Below are 19,976 nucleotides of genomic sequence, written 5' to 3' on the forward strand. Positions count from 1 at the left end.
GAGACATTAAATGAATGATCATCATTCATTGGCAGCACCATCATCAATTTAAGACGGAATTGATGGAACAAATTGTTTTCTCCATGGAGAATAATGGAAATATAGATAAGGCATTCCACAGTCCAACTAAAAAAATTGTATTCCCTGTACATGCAATGTTTTATGGAACTTTTTAACATACATTTGAGCATAAAAATACCACTAATGTTAATTGAAAAGCCTAAAAACACTATCGCTAAAGGAAAAGTTTATTTTTCTTTTTTTTTCTTACGTTAAAGACAAGGGAATGTTTTTGTTTATTTTCCCCCAGGATAATTTTCCAACTGGTATATTTTAATATTTAATGAATAGTAAAATATAAATAAGATTTTTTTTTTTTAATAAAAAAAATAAGTTTTGGGGTGGCAACAAAAATTATTTCAAGAAAGTTTAAATTTACATTTTAAATCTTAACAGTGAGACAAACCAACATTAAGAGGAAAAGAAAAAGTCCGTTTGAAAAGTTCAAGGGTCAAGCTTTTGCCATTATATGTATTTTGTGTGTAAAAAGTGGTGTCTAGAAAAAAAGGTTATTTTCCAGAAACGTTTTAAATCGTATTTTTTGTCTTAAAAAAAAAATAAGATTAGAGAATTATTTTTTTCAAGCATGTTTTTATGTTGATTTGTACTATTTAATCTTAGATTTTAGCTAATTTTCACACAAAAACTCAGAACGGATGCAACAACTTCGTTATGAATACAACAACGTTTTATTTTAAATTGTATAATGAACCAAATATTTAATTTAAAGAAAATAATACACGTGCAGTAAAGAGATTCACTGATAAAAGGATGGACGAGTCCATTGCATAAGAAGGGAGGGGTGAGCACTTGAAACAATTTTTAAACAATTTTTTATTTGTTTTTAAATCCGTGAATTATTAACAGCGTGATAGCTAGAAATCAAACAAAACCATTATTTTCATTTAAAAATATATATTTTTTAATTGTTTTGTGTGTGTGTGGTTTTAACTACGGACTGTATCACAAAGTAGCAAGATGTCATGTGAAGTCCTCGTGTGTCATTTCATAAAAAGATTTAAAAAAAAAAAAAAAAAAAAAAAGGCCGCCCCGCCCAAATGCTTCATTCACGGCCCCTCCCTCCCTGTTCTTCCTTCTCTAGAGTGTTTTGTGCTGCCCACAGTGTTGCCAGGCATCCCCGCATAAATGCAGAAAACGGGAGGAGGAGGAGCATCCAAGTAGGAGTGAGGAAGAGGGCTGGGGAGAAGAAGAAGAAAAAAAAAAGAAGCTGAGAACGACATCAAACGTCGCAGGAGAAGCAAGGAAAAGACCCAACCTTTCACCTCCACCTACAGCCTTTTTATTCTACCAGGGGTCCACCTATACATGTGAGTACTTTACTTTTACTCTTGTCAAGTATTTTCACCTACTTTGAATTCTTTACTGTGTGCATGTAAAAAAAAAAAAAAATCTAAATATGTGTGTAAAGCTTTAAAAGTTAGCCAAACTTACACAATTGGTATTAAAAGTTACTTTTACAAAGTTTTAGTGCTTTTAGTACGCAATACTGGTTAGGTTTTGTTGCTTACGGCAGTGGAGAAAGGATTTCATTCACCTGACGTAAACATGTCAGGTATAGTCAAGCCTTTCTTAACTGTCATTTTCATAAAAAACGATGTTTCTTAGCGGATTTTGGCTTGTGATTTTTTTTTTTTGTGGCAGTGCTAGGTGGGCTCCCTCTAATGGAATGCAAAATAATTGTTTAATTAAATGTACTGTATAATGTTGTCAGGTTTTTTTTTAAAACCCTCTTTAGTACATTACATATGCATTAAATCTCTAATACTCATATTTAAGTGCAGTGATTTATGTTCAATCTGGCATCGTTACAATGACGTTTTTTTTTGTTTGTTTTTTTGCACAGGTCAAATGTGTATAACTTTATGCGCGATACATATGCATTTAGTCTGTTAGAATTGTTTTTAAATATTTGTTTAGGTGCAATATTTACGATTGTAATTGGTGTATCAAGTATGACAACCACAGCTCTTGTGATATGACCCCCCCCCCCCCAAAAAAGTACATTTAATACATACTGCATACAAGAAATGTCCAAAATGCTGCACTTGTTTACAGTGGAAAAACTGTTTTTTTTTTTTAATGCGCTAGTGAATTCCCCAGCCTTAAAACTTTCCCACAAGCCTTCACTATTTCAACACCAACCAATTTTTTTCTGCACGGATCTTGTGACATGTCAGGATTGTGCTGTTTTTTCCTCTCCCCCACTCTAACTAATGACTCCCAAAAATGGACAAGCCGCCTTCACTCCACTTAACGAACTGCGCCTTTTTCACTCCCAAACGAGGATTCCCAAATGGAACTTTATTTTTTTTATTTTTTCCCGCTTACGTGAACACAGTGGACGCTGTGAGGCAAAAAAAAAAAAAAAAAAAGTCGAAGGAGATGATGAAAAGGAATCTCTTACTCACTGCTGCAACTGAAGTCATGAACTGCGGCCTGAGCATGGGCTGGGTTTGAAAGTGTTCCAGCTTGGAGCACCAGCTTTTTCCAGGCATGCACTGACAATGTTAGGCAGCCTCCTGGAGGGCTCAAAAAGAAAAAAAAGAAAAATTCCACATCTGAACTCGAGGTGCAGCACTCCTTAATAAGCAGCTTCAGGCGGAAACAAACGGGGATGGTCTTTACGGGTTGCAGCCATGTCCAAACTTTTTCCACTGTGGGACACATACACAACAATGGAAGGAGGGGTGAGGGTGTGTGGGGGAGGGGGGGGGGGTTAATTACGGGACACTTCACATACTACAGCCTACTGTAGGTTAAAGGAAAGAAAATCTCTGCTTGGTGTTATTGTGACCAGTGCCGTGCAAAGGGGGGAGAGCAACTGGGCGTTGCCCCCCCCCAGGCATCCACCTGAGGTGGGGGCATCAGAAGGGGCATAGTATTTTTTTATAATCTTAATATGAAATAAATAGGAATAATAATAATAATTACATTTACAGTATCTACAGTTTTAAATTAAAAAAACTATAATTATTTTTAATTAAATACATACAATTTTTATATTTTAACTCATTTTTTTAACCTTGTAACAGTCACAATTATAGTACTCAAAATGTAATATAAATAGTGACAAATGCATGCATTTATCTCATCTTCGTGTTGCCACTGTAGATTATCCCCCAACTTCAAACGAGATCTTTTTTGGCGTGAGGCTTCAAGGACGACGGTGCAGCTTCCACACACAAATACAGGAAACATCTGAAGCTTTTTTTTTTTTTTTTCCTCTTCCGAGGAAATACGGCTCTTGCGCATCCAAGAAGCTCCCCGTGTCACTCTGTGATTACGTCCGCTTGGCATGCAAGTGTAAAAAGAATGCAGCTGCTGCATGGAAAACTGGAATGAATAATAAGCGAGTTGCTGGGTCAAATTTGTCATACAAAAACGTACTAACACATTTAAATGAGCAAAAAGACCTGTTTATGTTTTTCAAGAACAAAGGATGTGCTGTATTTGTAAGAGTACAATCCTTTAAAAAAAAAAAAAACATTCCTATCTTATTCAAATAAATTAACTTTAAAAAAAAAAAAATTATCATTAGTTTTTGTATTTTTAAAAATTAAATAAAATGAGAAGTGTCATAATGTAACATTTAAATCCAGCTCTATTTCCCATTAAACTTAAAAAAAAACAAGCACATTATTTTAAGATATTGGTCATAGTTGCAATTTTTCAACTTTTTAAAATTGGCATTGCATTGTTTGTTTAAAAATATATATTTTTTTAATAAAAAGTGCGAGAGTGAAACATTAAAAATCCTAACACAATTTTTAATTAAGTACAAATTTTAAGATAGAAAGTGTCATCTCTTGCTATGATCACATTTATTCAAAAAAAAAAAATTATTTTATTAATTGTCACATAAAAATATGAAGTAAGTATTGTCTTTATATATTATGAAAAAAATTTTTTTTTAATAAAAAGTGCGAGAGTGAAACATTAAAAATCCTAACACAATTTTTAATTAAGTACAAATTTTAAGATAGAAAGTGTCATCTCTTGCTATGATCACATTTATTCAAAAATAATAATAATTTCATTAATTGTCACATAAAAATATGAAGTAAGTATTGTCTTTATATATTATGAAATGTATTTTCATTTTTTTTAAAGTGACTTTTATTAGCCTAGAATATTTTTTCACTCTTTTTCCCCTCCTTTTTTATGACAAATTTTTAACAACTTAAAAAAAACAATAATTACTGACACTAAAACATGATCATTCCTATTCTTAAGATCCCGTCGAGATGTCACGCTGGGGGCGTAAGAACGTAAAGAAGGCGCCGGAGGTGATCCGCACGGTGACCGAGGGCCTCAAGTCGCTATACCGCAAGAAGCTGCTGCCGTTGGAGCAGTACTACGGCTTCCACGACTTCCACTCACTCAGCCTGGAGGACGCCGACTTCGACAACAAGCCCATGGTGCTGGTGGTGGGCCAGTACTCCACCGGGAAGACCACCTTCATCAAGTGAGTCACTTTCAAAATGGCAAAAATGCTCATTTGTTTACTATGAATATTGTTTCTTTGTTCATTCATCTATGTCAGTGACCTATAGTGACAGGCAGAACTCTGAAATGCTTTTCCACTAGATGGCAATCAAACCAATGGTGGCCACGTAAGAATTTTCAATTACAGTGGACCCAACTTCTTTGTAGGGGTTCGGGGGGCAACCCCTGTTTTTCCACCCAAAACACATATTTGCGGTTTATAGTCCTGCTTATTCAACATTTTTTGGGAGTTGATATTTCTTTTCTTTTTTTGTAGATAATATGTAAAATAATAATAATAAATTAAAATAAATCTGCAGATTTTTCTGGGTCCGTTTTAAACGAGTCAATATCTGCCGATTAAATAGGATGGCCGATTAGTCGGTCAGGCCATAATTTTAAACTATACATAAAAATAAAAAATAAACGAATGTTCAAGTGTCATTATCTTTGGCTTAGGTTGTAATATAATAGTGTAAATAATAATAATAATATTATTAAGCAAAAATCATCATTTTTTTGTCAATTTTTTTAAATCGCTAATATCTGACAATTAATCAGTCATGCCATAATTTAAAATTATATACAGTATATGTATGTAAAGTGAAATCATTGACAAAAAAAATGGCACAAAAAAAGGGTATTTTTTCCAGTTTTGTCAATTTTAAAAGTGAAAATATTTGCTGATTAAATTATAATTATATACATATAATTATATATAATTATATTATATTATATATACACATTATATTTCTGGAATCAGTTTTACCACAGCTAAAGTTACTATAATTTTCACAATAATTGCATGTTTTTAGTGACATTTTTGTTTTTAAAAATAGTATTTTTAGATTGTTTTAGTATATTATTATTACTATTATTATATATTATATTTTATATTATTGTTTTATTATAATTATGTATTTATTATGTATTGAATTCAAAGGGTGTGCTTTGAGATCTGTCTTCTGTAAATTACGGATATGTGAATTGGCTCAATAAAGGTTTGGAAAGCACAGAAGTGAGGCATTACCTTGGAGGCGGGACATAACCCAGCTATGATTGACAGGTACCTGCTGGAGCAGGAGATTCCCGGCAGCCGCGTGGGACCCGAACCCACCACCGACTGCTTCACCGCCATCATGCACGGCGATGTGGAGAGCGTCATTCCTGGGAACGCCCTCATCGTGGACCCCAACAAGCCCTTCCGGAAGCTCAACCCCTTTGGGAACACCTTCCTCAACAGGTGAGCTTAAGATGGAGGGCAGCTGGTGGGAATGCTGATGCGATGCCTTTGGAATTTTTCATGCACGCCTGCCAAAATATCCGCCCCCCTTGCCTTATTTGCGGAGCAGAGGAGAAAGGGAACGTTATCAGGAGGGAGGGTGATGAAAGAGCGGAGGGGAAGTGTAATGGATGGAGGCAAGGCAAGTTTATTTGTATAAAACTTTTCCCAGTGACTTCATACGTTTTTCCGGGTGTCAAAAGCTAAAGCATTTTCTGAGTAAACAAACCCTTACATGTCATTTCACCAAGGCAGTCATTGAGAATAGTTTCACGTTTAAATCTAAAACATGTCGTGCTAAAACATCAAACCTATTCATTTTTTTTTTGTGAAATTTATCACGGGAAAATGTGAAACTTAAATGTAACTTTTGTTAAACATAATAACATTATCGCATTAAAATGGGAAATTTATTATGTTTACATAATAACATTATCGCATTAAAATGGGAAATTTATTATGTTTACATAATAACATTATCGCATTAAAATGGGAAATTTATTATGTTTACATAATAACATTATCGCATTAAAATGGGAAATTTATTCTGTTTAAACATAACTTTTAATGTTAAAAAGTGAAAAAAAAAATTATACACTTTACATTTTTGTGTAAAAACAATCACGCACTCGAGTCAAATTCAAGCAAAGATAATTCGCCTCACACATCAAGTAAAAAATTTAAAACAGTATTCATTCAAGTGTAAAAATAAGATGTTCTGCCTTGTTTGGACTGAAGATGAGAGACGGAGGTCAGAAGGGAGGGAAGGGAGCGAGTGAGGTGGGGTGTCAAGACAAACAAACCCAGTGACGGACTTTTGAAGCTCGGAGAATCCGAGGCAGAATTCCTCCGTTCCCCCCCCCCCCCCCCCCACACCGCTGACGTCACAGGAAGGCAGGCGTAGAAATCCCGGGACTCCCGCTTTCGTGTTTGTCTGTGACTTCCTGTCTTTGGGAGGAAAGCGGCACGCTCGTTAATCTCAAACTGTCACCATTGTAAAAGCTTTCATTTATTTCATTCAAGTGTACAAGTAGCAATTTTTTTCAAGTCACATTTTAAGACTCTCAACCTGCCGTCCTTTCTTATCCCAGCTGACATTTTGGAACGAGAGGTGGGGTTAACCCTGAATTGGTCGCTGGCCAATCAGAGGGCACGTATTGAAAAATCACCATTCACACACACGCATTCATGCCTATAGACAACTTAGAGCCATGTTTAACAAACTTTTCGGTTCAAACAATATTTAGACGTAAAGACAATCACACACTCGAATCAAACACAAGCCAAAAAGATTTGCCTAACGTATTTCATTTTTTAAATATTCTTATTTACTTTCTTACAAGTATCAAAAATGGGTTAACCACTGTTAACGTTAAGGTCAAAGCAATCATGCACTTAAGTCAAACAAAGAAGATTCACCTAAAAAAATGAACATCACACACTGTTGATAATACAATATAAAAACAATGAATTCATGTCAAACTGAAACGAAGAAGATTGCCTCACACTCACGAATGAGCCTCACGCAACTAATCTTGCAAACACTCGACTACGTTCTAAAAAATGAAAAATGAAGTTAAACACTGTTAATATTGCCAAGCAAAAACAATCACGCACTCGGGTCAAATGTAAATGAAGAAGATTCACCTTGTAGATGAGCCTCACACGTTAACTTTTTTAAACAGAAAAATTCTGAACTTCCTTACGTCTGTAAAATGAAGTTAATCACTGTTAATGTTGCCAAGCAAAAACAATCACGCACTCGAGTCAAATGTAAATGAAGAAGATTCACCTCGTTGACGAGCCTCACACGTCTATTTTTTCTTTAATTCTTAATTTCATCCTTACATTCGTAAAATGAAGTTAACCACTGTTAATATTGCCAAGCAAAAACAATCACGCACTCGAGTCAAATGTAAATGAAGATTCACCTCGTAGATGAGCCTCACACGTCTATTTTTTCTTTAATTCTTAACTTCATCCTTACGTCTGTAAAATGAAGTTAACCACTGTTAATGTTGCCAAGCAAAAACAATCACGCACTCGAGTCAAATGTAAATGAAGAAGATTCACCTCGTTGACGAGCCTCACACGTCTATTTTTTCTTTAATTCTTAACTTCATCCTTACATCTGTAAAATGAAGTTAACCACTGTTAATATTGCCAAGCAAAAACAATCACGCACTCGAGTCAAATGTAAATGAAAAAGATTCACCTCGTTGACGAGCCTCACACGTCTATTTTTTCTTTAATTCTTAACTTCATCCTTACATCTGTAAAATGAAGTTAACCACTGTTAATATTGCCAAGCAAAAACAATCACGCACTCGAGTCAAATGTAAATGAAGATTCACCTCGTAGACGAGCCTCACACGTCTATTTTTTCTTTAATTCTTAACTTCATCCTTACGTCTGTAAAATGAAGTTAACCACTGTTAATATTGCCAAGCAAAAACAATCACGCACTCGAGTCAAATGTAAATGAAGAAGATTCACCTCGTTGACGAGCCTCACACGTCTATTTTTTCTTTAATTCTTAACTTCATCCTTACATCCGTAAAATGAAGTTAACCATTGTTAATGTTGCCAAGCAAAAACAATCATGCACTCGAGTCAAATGTAAATGAAGATTCACCTCGTAGATGAGCCTCACACGTCTATTTTTTCTTTAATTCTTAACTTCATCCTTACGTCTGTAAAATGAAGTTAACCACTGTTAATGTTGCCAAGCAAAAACAATCACGCACTCGAGTCAAATGTAAATGAAGAAGATTCACCTCGTTGACGAGCCTCACACGTCTATTTTTTCTTTAATTCTTAACTTCATCCTTACATCTGTAAAATGAAGTTAACCACTGTTAATATTGCCAAGCAAAAACAATCACGCACTCGAGTCAAATGTAAATGAAGAAGATTCACCTCGTTGACGAGCCTCACACGTCTATTTTTTCTTTAATTCTTAACTTCATCCTTACATCTGTAAAATGAAGTTAACCACTGTTAATGTTGCCAAGCAAAAACAATCACGCACTCGAGTCAAATGTAAATGAAGAAGATTCACCTCGTTGACGAGCCTCACACGTCTATTTTTTCTTTAATTCTTAACTTCATCCTTACATCTGTAAAATGAAGTTAACCACTGTTAATATTGCCAAGCAAAAACAATCACGCACTCGAGTCAAATGTAAATGAAGAAGATTCACCTCGTTGACGAGCCTCACACGTCTATTTTTTCTTTAATTCTTAACTTCATCCTTACATCTGTAAAATGAAGTTAACCACTGTTAATGTTGCCAAGCAAAAACAATCACGCACTCGAGTCAAATGTAAATGAAGAAGATTCACCTCGTAGACGAGCCTCACACGTCTATTTTTTCTTTAATTCTTAACTTCATCCTTACGTCTGTAAAATGAAGTTAACCACTGTTAATATTGCCAAGCAAAAACAATCACGCACTCGAGTCAAACGCGAGCAAAGACATTTACTTCTTAGAAATGTCTTATACAAACTCATTATTCTCAATATTCTCAAAAATAAGTTAATGGATGTTAATATTAAGAGATGTAAAAACAATCATGCACACGAGTCAAATACAAGACAATTCCTTTATTCATACTAAGCTAAGCAGTGTTAGCATCCATTGAGATGCAAAAACAATCGTTCGAGGTTGTCCGTCGGCGAAATCCCGGGACTCCGATGTTGCTCTTTGTTTCTCTTCCCATCCGGGTGGGTCGGGTCGGGAAGCGGGGCGCTCGTTAAGCTGGCAAGCCACAGGAAGTGGCGTTGTTGTTGTTCCAGAGGCGCGACATCATTAGCGAGCCTTATTGTTTGATTCTGGCAGCGGGGACGGCGCTTTTCCATTCAGGAAGTGCGAAGCAACGAGCGCTCGCTGACACAATGGAGCAGCCGTTTTTCCATTCCAGGTCGAGTCCGCCGTGGTTTGAGCTCAGGCGGGGCTGGGCCACATCGCACGAAAAAAATGTGTATCAGGATCAAATCATTCAGTTTTTTTGCCATTGTAGACCCCTTACCTGATGTGCGTCCATCTTGTGTTGCAGGTTCCAGTGCGCCCAGATGTCCAATCAGGTGCTGGAGAGCATCAGCATCATCGACACGCCCGGAATCCTCTCAGGAGCCAAGCAGAGAGTGAGCCGAGGTGAGAAATGAGAAATTAAGGGTGGGACGGGTGCGAATCGTAACTTGGCATTGAATTGTTATGTCGTTTTTTTCGATTTTGGGGGCCAGCATGCCAGTAAAGTAAACATAATAAACCCGTGATCCTCAAAGTGCGATACGAGTACCACTGGTGGTACGCGGGCTCCCTCTAGTGGTACGTGAAGAAATCACTGAATTGAATTCATTCCATTTGTATTTAATTATGTAATACATTTTGTATCATTATTTAAGTATGGTGTTTATTTTCCGAAACAGTGGACACACGCATACTCGCAGTTTAGCACCCACAGATTCACCTATTTTCGGGGATTTTTTTCAATATTTTAAAAAATATTCTTCTATATTTAAATAAACTTGTTAGGATCCCAAAAGCATATTTTAAGTTTATTGCAATTTTTCCCCCAATTTTCTTTTTTTTTTTGTGGTTAAAAAAATAAGCACATTTTTGGGGGGTGGGGGTTGTTCTTTGTCTTATATTGCAATATGTTCATCTCTAAGGGAAAGGTACGATTTTTTTAAAAAGACCAAATATCAGTCGATTAAATCAGCCAGCTCAGTAGTTGTAATTAATCGTAATCAATTTATGTTTTTGCATTTTGAAATAATATCCTGTTTTTTAATAAAGGGATGGAAATTTCAAAAAAAAAAAAATCCCCAATTCATCAATTAAGCAAACAAATAAAAATAATTATAATAATAGTCGACGGATTAACCCATTATTTAAAAATATATATCTTTACAATTCAGTACTATTTTTGTCTTGACCGGGGCTACAACAGATTAATGATTTGAATTCCTTTTTATGGTGAAATTTTTGGCTAAAAGCTAAGTTAGCAACACCGTCTGTACTTTTTGCAAGTAGCTCCTCTGCTGTTAGTGTGAGAAGTAAATCAGTTATATTAGTGACAATGGATAAATATGTGATTGAATTTATTTGAATTCGGTCGGCTAAGTTCCTTTTTATTGAACAGGTTATGATTTTTTTTAATACTGATAAAATTCCCATTTAAAAACCCTTGTTTGTAAGAGGTCATGACTTGCGACACCCTACTAAAAATAGAATCCCGTCCAAGCTGTTAAGAAATGAGTGCAAAAAGTCACACCTCTTATCGAGTCACGCACATATTATTACTCCACACGTCGACATATATCCAAAAAGATGACATCGTGTTGTTTGCACATAGTTTAGAGGTGCTTCGTTCCAAGTGAGGCAGTAGGAGTGGAACTTTCCATCTGCTTGCATTAAAAAAAAATAAAAAAAAAAGTTTTTCATTAACAGCATTACATAAAGGCTTTGACAATTGGCTCGGTGTAAAAAAATAATAAAATGACGCTGTTCTGCATCCGGGATTCACCGATTTTTTTCAAAATATATTTTTTAAATATTTGCTATTATTAAAAGACAATCTACATTTTATATTTAGAAAACCTGTTTTATGACTGATGCACACCAGGTAAAAATCTCTTTGACGTCTATAGCCGTCAATGGCAGTGAATGAGTTTTATTTTTTTTATTTTTTATTTTTTTAAGTGAATGAGTTTTAATAAAGATGACAAAAGTTACAACCGTACTATGTTAAATCAATTTGTAATCCTAATGAATCGAACCAAATTGAATCATTCCACTTGAAAATGTATCAGCACCCCCTATATCGGTATCAAATCATCTTTTATTAGACAAACGTGCAAACCTAGTAAACAGCGGGGCATTGATTTTTTTTTGTTGCATTTTTTGTCTATTGAGGGTCTCAGTCGTCCGTATTCCAGCTCTGACTGGCGAACCCGTCATTTTTCCCGCAGGCTACGACTTCCCCGCCGTGCTACGCTGGTTCGCCGAGCGCGTGGACCGCATCATCCTGCTCTTCGACGCCCACAAGCTGGAGATCTCGGACGAGTTCTCGGAGGCCATCGGCGCGCTGAAGGGCAACGAGGACAAGTTGCGGGTGGTCCTCAACAAGGCTGACATGGTGGGCACCCAGCAGCTCATGAGGGTCTACGGCGCCCTGATGTGGTCCTTGGGCAAGGTGTTCGGCACCCCCGAGGTTCTGAGGGTCTACATCGGCTCCTTTTGGTCCGAGCCGCTCATGGTGTCGGACAACCGGAAGCTGTTCGAGCTCGAGGAGGAGGATCTGTTCACCGACATCCAGAACCTTCCTCGCAACGCGGCTCTGCGCAAGCTCAACGACCTTGTGAAGAGGGCGCGTCTGGTCCGGGTGGGTCTTTGTTTTTGGAGATTGGCTGTGTGCAAGGAATTCAGGAGAACTTGAGTCCGCCTGATTAATACAACTTTTATCCCGACAAATACGTCTTTGTTCTTGTCAAGATTTATTTATACTTGGGTGGGAAAATCCCCAAGATCAGCTCACGAAGGAATTCCATGTTGGGCGGCGGGAAAATAACTTTCCATGTTCCGTGTTCAGGTGCACGCTCACATCATCAGCTACCTGAAGCAGGAGATGCCGTCGGTGTTCAGGAAGGACAACAAGAAGAAGAACCTCATCTACCAGCTGCCCGTCATCTTCTCCAAGATACAACTGCAGCACAACATCTCTGCCGGAGACTTCCCTGACTGCGCCAAGATGCAGGTCAGATGGATTCATGGATGGATATACGGATGAAAGATTCAGGAAACTGACGGATGGTATATAAAAAGTTGATGGATGGATGGATGGATAAAATAACTAGATGGGTGGGTGGATGGATGGATGAATGGATGGATGATGAAGGGAAGTACTGGAAGATGGAAGGATGGGTGGATGGAAGAAAGAACTGAAGGATGGATGGATGGTGGAAGGAAGTACTGGAAGATGGCTGGATGATAGAGGGATGGATGGATAGATAGAATAACTGGTAAATGGATGGATGGATGATGGAAGGAAGTACTGGCGGATGGATGGATGGAAGAACTGAAGGGTGGATGGATGGATGGATGGATGGATGGATGGATGATAGAATGGCTGGTAAAGGGATGGATGGATGATGGAAGGAAGTTCTGGAAGATGGATGGATGGAAGAACTGAAGGGTAGATGAATGGATGGATGGATAGAAGAACTGGTAAAGGGATGGATGGATGAATGGTGGAAGGAAGTGCTGGAAGATGGATGATGGGTGGGTGGATGGATGGATGGATGATGGAAGAACTGAAGAGTAGATGAATGGATAGATGGATAGAAGAACTGGTAAAGGGATGGATGGATGGTGGAAGGAAGTGCTGGAAGATGGATGGGTGATGGATGGATGGATGATGGAAGAACTGAAGAGTAGATGAATGGATGGATGGATAGAACTGGTAAAGGGATGGATGGATGGATGGATGGTGGAAGGAAGTGCTGGAAGATGGATGGGTGATGGATGGATGGATGATGGAAGGAAGTACTGGAAGATGGATGGATGGGTGGGTGGATGGATGGATGATGGAAGAACTGAAGAGTAGATGAATGGATGGATGATAGAAGAACTGGTAAAGGGATGGATGGATGGATGGATGGATGGTGGAAGGAAGTGCTGGAAGATGGATGGGTGATGGATGGATGGATGATGGAAGAACTGAAGAGTAGATGAATGGATGGATGATAGAAGAACTGGTAAAGGGATGGATGGATGGATGGATGGATGGTGGAAGGAAGTGCTGGAAGATGGATGGGTGATGGATGGATGGATGATGGAAGAACTGAAGAGTAGATGAATGGATGGATGGATGGATAGAACTGGTAAAGGGGGATGGATGGATGGATGGTGGAAGGAAGTGCTGGAAGATGGATGGGTGATGGATGGATGGATGATGGAAGGAAGTACTGAAAGATGGATGGGTGGGTGGATGGATGGATGATGGAAGAACTGAAGAGTAGATGAATGGATGGATGGATAGAAGAACTGATAAAGGGATGGATGGATGGATGGTGGAAGGAAGTACTGGAAGATGGATGGATGGGTGGATGAATGCATGGAAGAACTGAAGGGTGGATGGATGGATGGATAGGCAGATGATATAATAACTGGTAAAGGGATGGATGGATTGATGGATGGAGGGATGAACTGGTAAAGGGATGGGTGAGTGTATGGATGGATGCATATAAAGATGGATGGATAAATGGATGAACTGATAGCTAAAACTTCGTGACCGATTTCAAACCATCCCGTCTTCAAACAGTTTTGCCTGTTCACGAAATTGTGTCTATGGCATGAAAATGATGTTGTCTTTCTTGTGGTTGTCAGGAGCAACTGATGGTCCACGACTTCAGCAAGTTCAAAACCCTGAAGCCCAACCTGATGGCGGCCCTGGACGAGCTGCTGTCGGTGGACATCGCCAAGCTGATGCCGCTTCTGCGCCAGGAGGAGCTGGAGGCCGGCGAGCAGCCCGGCGTGCAGGGCGGCGCCTTCCTGGGCACCCGCGCCGGACCCTTCGGCGAGGGCGACCCCTTCGGCGACGAGAACGAAGAAGCGGGCGAGGGCTGCGAGCAAGAGCCCGACAGGTGGGTGGTGACCAAGGACAAGCCCAAGTACGACGAGATCTTCTACAACCTGGCGCCCAACGAGGGCAAGCTGAGCGGCACCAAGGCCAAGGACTGGATGGTCAGTTCCCGCCTGCCCAACTCGGTTCTGGGCCGCATCTGGAAGCTGTCTGACGTGGACCGGGACGGCATGCTGGACGAGGAGGAGTTCGCCCTGGCCAGCCACCTGATCGAAGTCAAGCTGGAGGGCCACGGTCTGCCCCCGGAGTTGCCCACCCGCCTGGTGCCGCCCTCCAAGCGCAGGCAGAAAGGTTCCGACGCGTGAATCGATGGATGGGTGATGGATGGATGAATGGATGGATGGATGAACTTATCAATGGATAGACCAATGGATGACAGCTAGACGGGTGGATGGATGGATACAGTAATGCCAGCTCTTCATGGTGAACGGGGACAGCTTGGACAGGTTTATTCAGAATACTTCCTTGATGCCAATTACTACTTGTGAGCCAATCGATGGGGAAATGAATAGATGGATGTAAATGGATGAATTGATCAATGGATATGCCATTGGATGACAACTAGAAAGATGGGTGGTTACAGTAATCTCCAGCTAATGGTGGGGGATAGGAACAGTTTAGATATGTTTCTCCTGTGAGCCAATTACTACTTTCCTATTAGCTGGGCTTTGGCGCCAACTTGTTGCATCTTAGAGCGTTTTAGAAATATACGAAAAATAGGATATGGAATTAATGCAAATACAAAAATGCATGGACTCATACCCCAAATCCACATTCACTTGAATGGGTTAGTGTATTTTTGCCCCCAAAAAAACATCATAGACCAAAAATTGAAAATCTAATTTGATCATAAATGGTAAATGGGAGGCACTTAAATAGCGATTTATCTACACTATATATCCAAACAGCATTACCAAGCCTGGTATTTTCTTTTTTGAAAACATATTGGAATGTACCATGAGTCTATGTAGCCGATGCGCTAACGTAGCCATGTCACCCTACAGAAACGTTTTCCTTTTTTTAGTTTAATTAAAGTAGCTTATTTTAACCACCAGGATCCCTCACTATACTCTGACCAAGGGTATTTTTCCCCTTTTGGTAAAGTTTTGAATCCGCGTCTGTCGTACTAGCTAGCTAGCTACCGCTAGGCTAACCAAGAAGGATTCGGCTCTCCTCTTTCCAATTAGATGGTGTCATCTTGTCTCACAAATTTTTTTTTTAAAGGACCGGAAATTGAGTCTTTTTAGCGAATAACTTTAACTTGGTTAAAATATGTATGAAGGGAAATTTGCAAATAGGGAACCGCGATTATGCAGGAGGTTACTGTAATGGAGGAAGAGATGGACAAATGGATGGACAGACGGGGATGATAGATTGATGGAGAGATGGACAGAGGCTTGATGAATAAACGGACTCTTCCCACATGTCCCTTACTTATGAGGATGAAATGGCGGCACTGCTAGTTTCAAATAACTCACTGGTTGCAACATTAGGTACACCTGCACACTTCCGTAACAAGCGCTGCCTTGAAAGTTGTATTTTTGCAAATGTTTTGCTACTGGGAAACTAGAAAAATATACAGTATTTGCAAAGAACAGAGAATTTGTTTGTTATGCTGCATTCAAGACCACTGGGAAATTTGAAATTTCCCCCTTGGAGTCTAACTAAAATCAAATAAGGATAGAACAAAGTCAGACCTTTTCCATGGCGAAATTATTTGTTTTGTTTTTGTTTTTAAATATGACAACCTGTTTGTAGATGTGACGCTGCATTCAATGTTGCTGGAAAATCAGAAAAATCTCTGTAGGAGCCACAACAATAGACCCATTGTAAAACTAGGAGTGTATTCAATGAAGCACAGAGTTTTCCTAAGGTTAAACCCTTGACAAAGTGAAAATAATTTGACGAATATTCTATTTGTAGATGTTTAGCTGCATTCAAGAGCATTGGGATATCAGAAATATCCCACTTGAGGCTTCTGAGGTCCAACCTCAGGACGTTCCAGTTGAATGTAAATAAAATACAGGACTAAGGTTTGCAACATGTTAATATTTGTTTTGTTTGGGAATAATTTTGAGCAAATACAGCTAAATGTGTTATTTGCTGTGCTGCATTCAATGCTTCTGGGAAATTAGAAGGTATTAAATGTTAGCAGTATTTTTTTTTAATCATAATCTCGATAACCAATTAATCAGGCGATTAATTTTTTTAAAAAAGAGTAATTATAACCGATTTTTTGTTGGGGTGATATTTTGTGTTTGTAAAAAAAAAATTCTGTTTTAAAAGAGCTTTTGGAATCAGCTGGTGATCGAGCCCTTTTTTTTTAACTGAATAATTTAACAGACTAATTTCAATGCAAAACAACTTGTGTTAATTGTCAGTATTATCAATAATCACACAAAAATATACTTAATCTTTTATGGTCTTTTACTCCATTTGTTAGCCTGACTTTTCCTAGTTTTCTTGAATGCAGCATTGGTTTGTTAGCGCCTGGTTCATCATGGAAGGATGATGCAAGATGTCAGGAGAGTTCAGACTGTGCCATTTCAATTCCTGTGTCCGACTGTGCTGTACCATAAGACGCCACAATGATACAAATGATAAAAACAAACTTATGGACGTGAAAAGCAGTTGTTCAGAAAAAATCAGAAATGTCTATCTTCACGGTTTTCCTGAAAGCAGCATTTTTAGTCAGTTACTTCCTGTTCTTTCATTGGATCTAATCAGAGGTGCAGGTGTACTTAATAAAGTCGTTTCCTGGTAAATAATTGCAGTATATTTATCGTAACTCCTAAGCGTGATGTATTATAGCCATTTGCCGTGCACGCCGCTTCTTGAGCTCACCTGTTGTGTATTTAGCCGCTCTCATTAGCATCATTAGCAAATATTATTTTTCCACGTAAAAAAGCATTTGCGGCTTGGCGCTCACTTTTTTTGTTGTTGTTGTATGTTTTGTTTTTGGGTGTGTCGTTGCTGCTTCTGGTCACATGATTGTAATAAAGCGCATACAGAGGCGAGAACGCCTACGACTACTGTGCACAGCGCCACCGCCTGGCCTCATGTCGGCTATGCAGCAATAAAGTTACTTGACTGTGTCTTGTCTCAGACTGTGTAATTTCGATTCACGTTTGGACACTGGGTTTAAAAAGAAAAGAAAAGGCCCCTGGTTTAACAACATGCAAGCTCCACACAAGAAAACCCCAGGTGAAATTCAAACCCAGAGCCTCCAAACTGTGAGGCAGCGCTACTGTCTTGCCTTTACATATGGTTTGCTATGTGGGGGGGGGGAATCCCTTTGGAATTTACAGCAACGTGTAAGTTGCACATGTGTCATGTTCTCTCGCAGGCTGTCTTGATAAACACTCACCCTGACTCATTCGTGCCGGTCCGGGCCAAGTGCGCATACCACCTTTTTTTCCAACCCGCCTAATCACAACATAAACCGCACAAAGTGGAGTCTATCCACATCACTATTTGTGTACACTCGCTCCCTTAAGGAGCTGCGTGTGCGTGTGTGTGCTTGCGTGTGTGCTTGTATGAGATTTTCCATCTTTTCCAGAGGAGGACACATCATTCCGCTCCTCTGTTGAAAATGGGAGGCAAATGAGAAACAGGAGCAATCCTCCCGACTGAGAGACTCGCTGGTTCGCTGGCTTGAAGCTGACTCACATGTGAAGAATGTGGAGGGCCGAGCTGAAGAGTTATTTATATCTCTTTTCCTAGCCTCTGTTCAGTTTCCTTAGCAGGATCTGCGCGCTGTACCTTTAAGTGAAAAACCAACATGGCCTCCTGCCCCTCATTTGGGCCTGAGTTAGGCCGGATGACTTTTGTGATTATGTAACATCATGTCAAAATAATCCAGATGGAATGAATTGGTGATGGGACCAGGGATATAAGAGTTTTCCATGGTAGTTTATATTTCGTTTTGACTTTTTTAAAATCAGATTTTAGGGCAGGTTTGTTAGTTTTTATTTTGTTGAGAATATTTTGTTTAGTTTTTATTAGCAGGATGAAAAGGTCACTAAGTATTGTGTACGTTTGTGTGCACTCTAAAAAGAGAATTGTTGAACCAATTTAAGATTATAAATTGTTGACCAACTTTAAAAATAATCGCGTCAAGTGGTAACACATTGAATTAAGTTAGTCCAAAGTGATTATGAGTTCATTATTCACCAGAATTAAGTGACTCCAATCCAAAGTATTACATTTAATGAATTTATAATCACTTTAACTTAATATAGTCACTTTGTACTAACTCCATATTAAGGTATATAAAATGATTTTTTTTTTGTCAATTGGTGGGGGGAAACCGGTCAAAGTACTTTATGCCTCATAATATTGCATTAATAAACTTGCCACGAGAGGGCGCTGCAACTGCACAAACGCAAACCATTGTAAAGACACTCCACGCTTTTATTTGTGCTCTAACACGTTTACAAAGTCAGTTGAAAGAATATAAATATTTTCCACTCATTACATGGGATGTTTACATCGTCACTTCAAACCACATCCAAGTCAAAGTTTCTTGAAATGAACTCAAGACATTTTGTTTTCAAATACAGTATATTTAGACTTCACATTCCTGGCACTTTATTTTCCACATGAGGGACATTTTCTAACACTAACCAGTAACCACAGTAATACCAAGGCAATGTCATCAAGATGTTGTAATAAACAACAGAAGTTGGCAGATGTGAATGCTGAAAGAAATACGTTAGAACTGAGCCAATTGCAGTTTACGTGACATCCGACAGGAAGTGGCGGTCGGACGGCGACGTCACATCAGCTGGACGCGGTTTAGCATCACGTACCTCACCTCCAGCCAATTGATGCTTCTTAGGTCGTCAACTTGATATTTGAAACCCAGCTCGAGGACGTCGTTGAAGGTCAAGTCACAGCGGTTGACAATCTGGACGTTGACCAGACAGCAGGTCAGTCACGAGGAAAATGCTTCATAAATAAATATATATATATATAAATAACCGATTGTTCGAATTATTTGACAGGTTGAAGTTGAAAGCGCTATATAAATAAAGATGACTTGACTATCAGCTTGAGAGGAACTCGTGTCGGAGCTTGTTTTGTGTCACCAAAACACGAAAGTGTGCACGACATCAGGGAACCCCAACAACAAACACACCTCCGCGTGCACCCCCGCCCCACTCAAATAATGCAAGCTCAACAAAAAGAGGGGTCTCCGTTCGTGAGTGTTTACATCGGGGAATTCCTCGCTGCCTGGGAAATGGTGAGGAGAGGAATATGTGAGTAGAGTGCCCTCTGGTGGCCAAAAACACGACATGGACAAAAGTATTGGGACGCTTTCGCCTACCCACACAGGATGTTTGCGTTCAAATAACGTGATAATCGGGACATGGTGTACCTAAAAAAAAAAAGTGGTCTGTGATGTTAATATAAAAACGTAATCGTTACATTGAGCGTTGGCTCCGAAAAAAAATAGGAAGCTTAACTTTCCCACGGA

At 38.9% G+C, this 19,976-nt stretch overlaps 1 protein-coding gene and 1 long non-coding RNA gene across 2 annotated transcripts; one reads left to right on the plus strand and one right to left on the minus strand.

Annotated features, from left to right (window-relative positions):
* Nucleotides 1–1,126: 1,126 nt before the first annotated feature.
* ehd2b (EH-domain containing 2b) lies at nucleotides 1,127–17,592 on the plus strand. Its single transcript, XM_077565721.1, has 7 exons — nucleotides 1,127–1,388; nucleotides 4,315–4,546; nucleotides 5,633–5,809; nucleotides 9,908–10,005; nucleotides 11,826–12,238; nucleotides 12,446–12,610; nucleotides 14,242–17,592. The coding sequence occupies exons 2-7, from the start codon at nucleotides 4,326–4,328 to the stop codon at nucleotides 14,800–14,802; spliced, it is 1,635 nt and encodes a 544-aa protein (XP_077421847.1). The 5' UTR covers nucleotides 1,127–1,388; nucleotides 4,315–4,325; the 3' UTR covers nucleotides 14,803–17,592.
* On the minus strand, nucleotides 9,441–17,429 carry LOC144052003 (uncharacterized). The gene is made up of 3 exons (XR_013294093.1): nucleotides 17,342–17,429; nucleotides 9,881–9,974; nucleotides 9,441–9,805 (listed from the first exon to the last, which is right to left on the minus strand). It is a non-coding gene; the product is annotated as an uncharacterized LOC144052003 (long non-coding RNA).
* Nucleotides 17,593–19,976: the final 2,384 nt, after the last annotated feature.

The sequence above is a fragment of the Vanacampus margaritifer genome, chromosome 5 (genome assembly GCF_051991255.1).
Source record: "Vanacampus margaritifer isolate UIUO_Vmar chromosome 5, RoL_Vmar_1.0, whole genome shotgun sequence".
NCBI lineage: Eukaryota > Metazoa > Chordata > Actinopteri > Syngnathiformes > Syngnathidae > Vanacampus > Vanacampus margaritifer.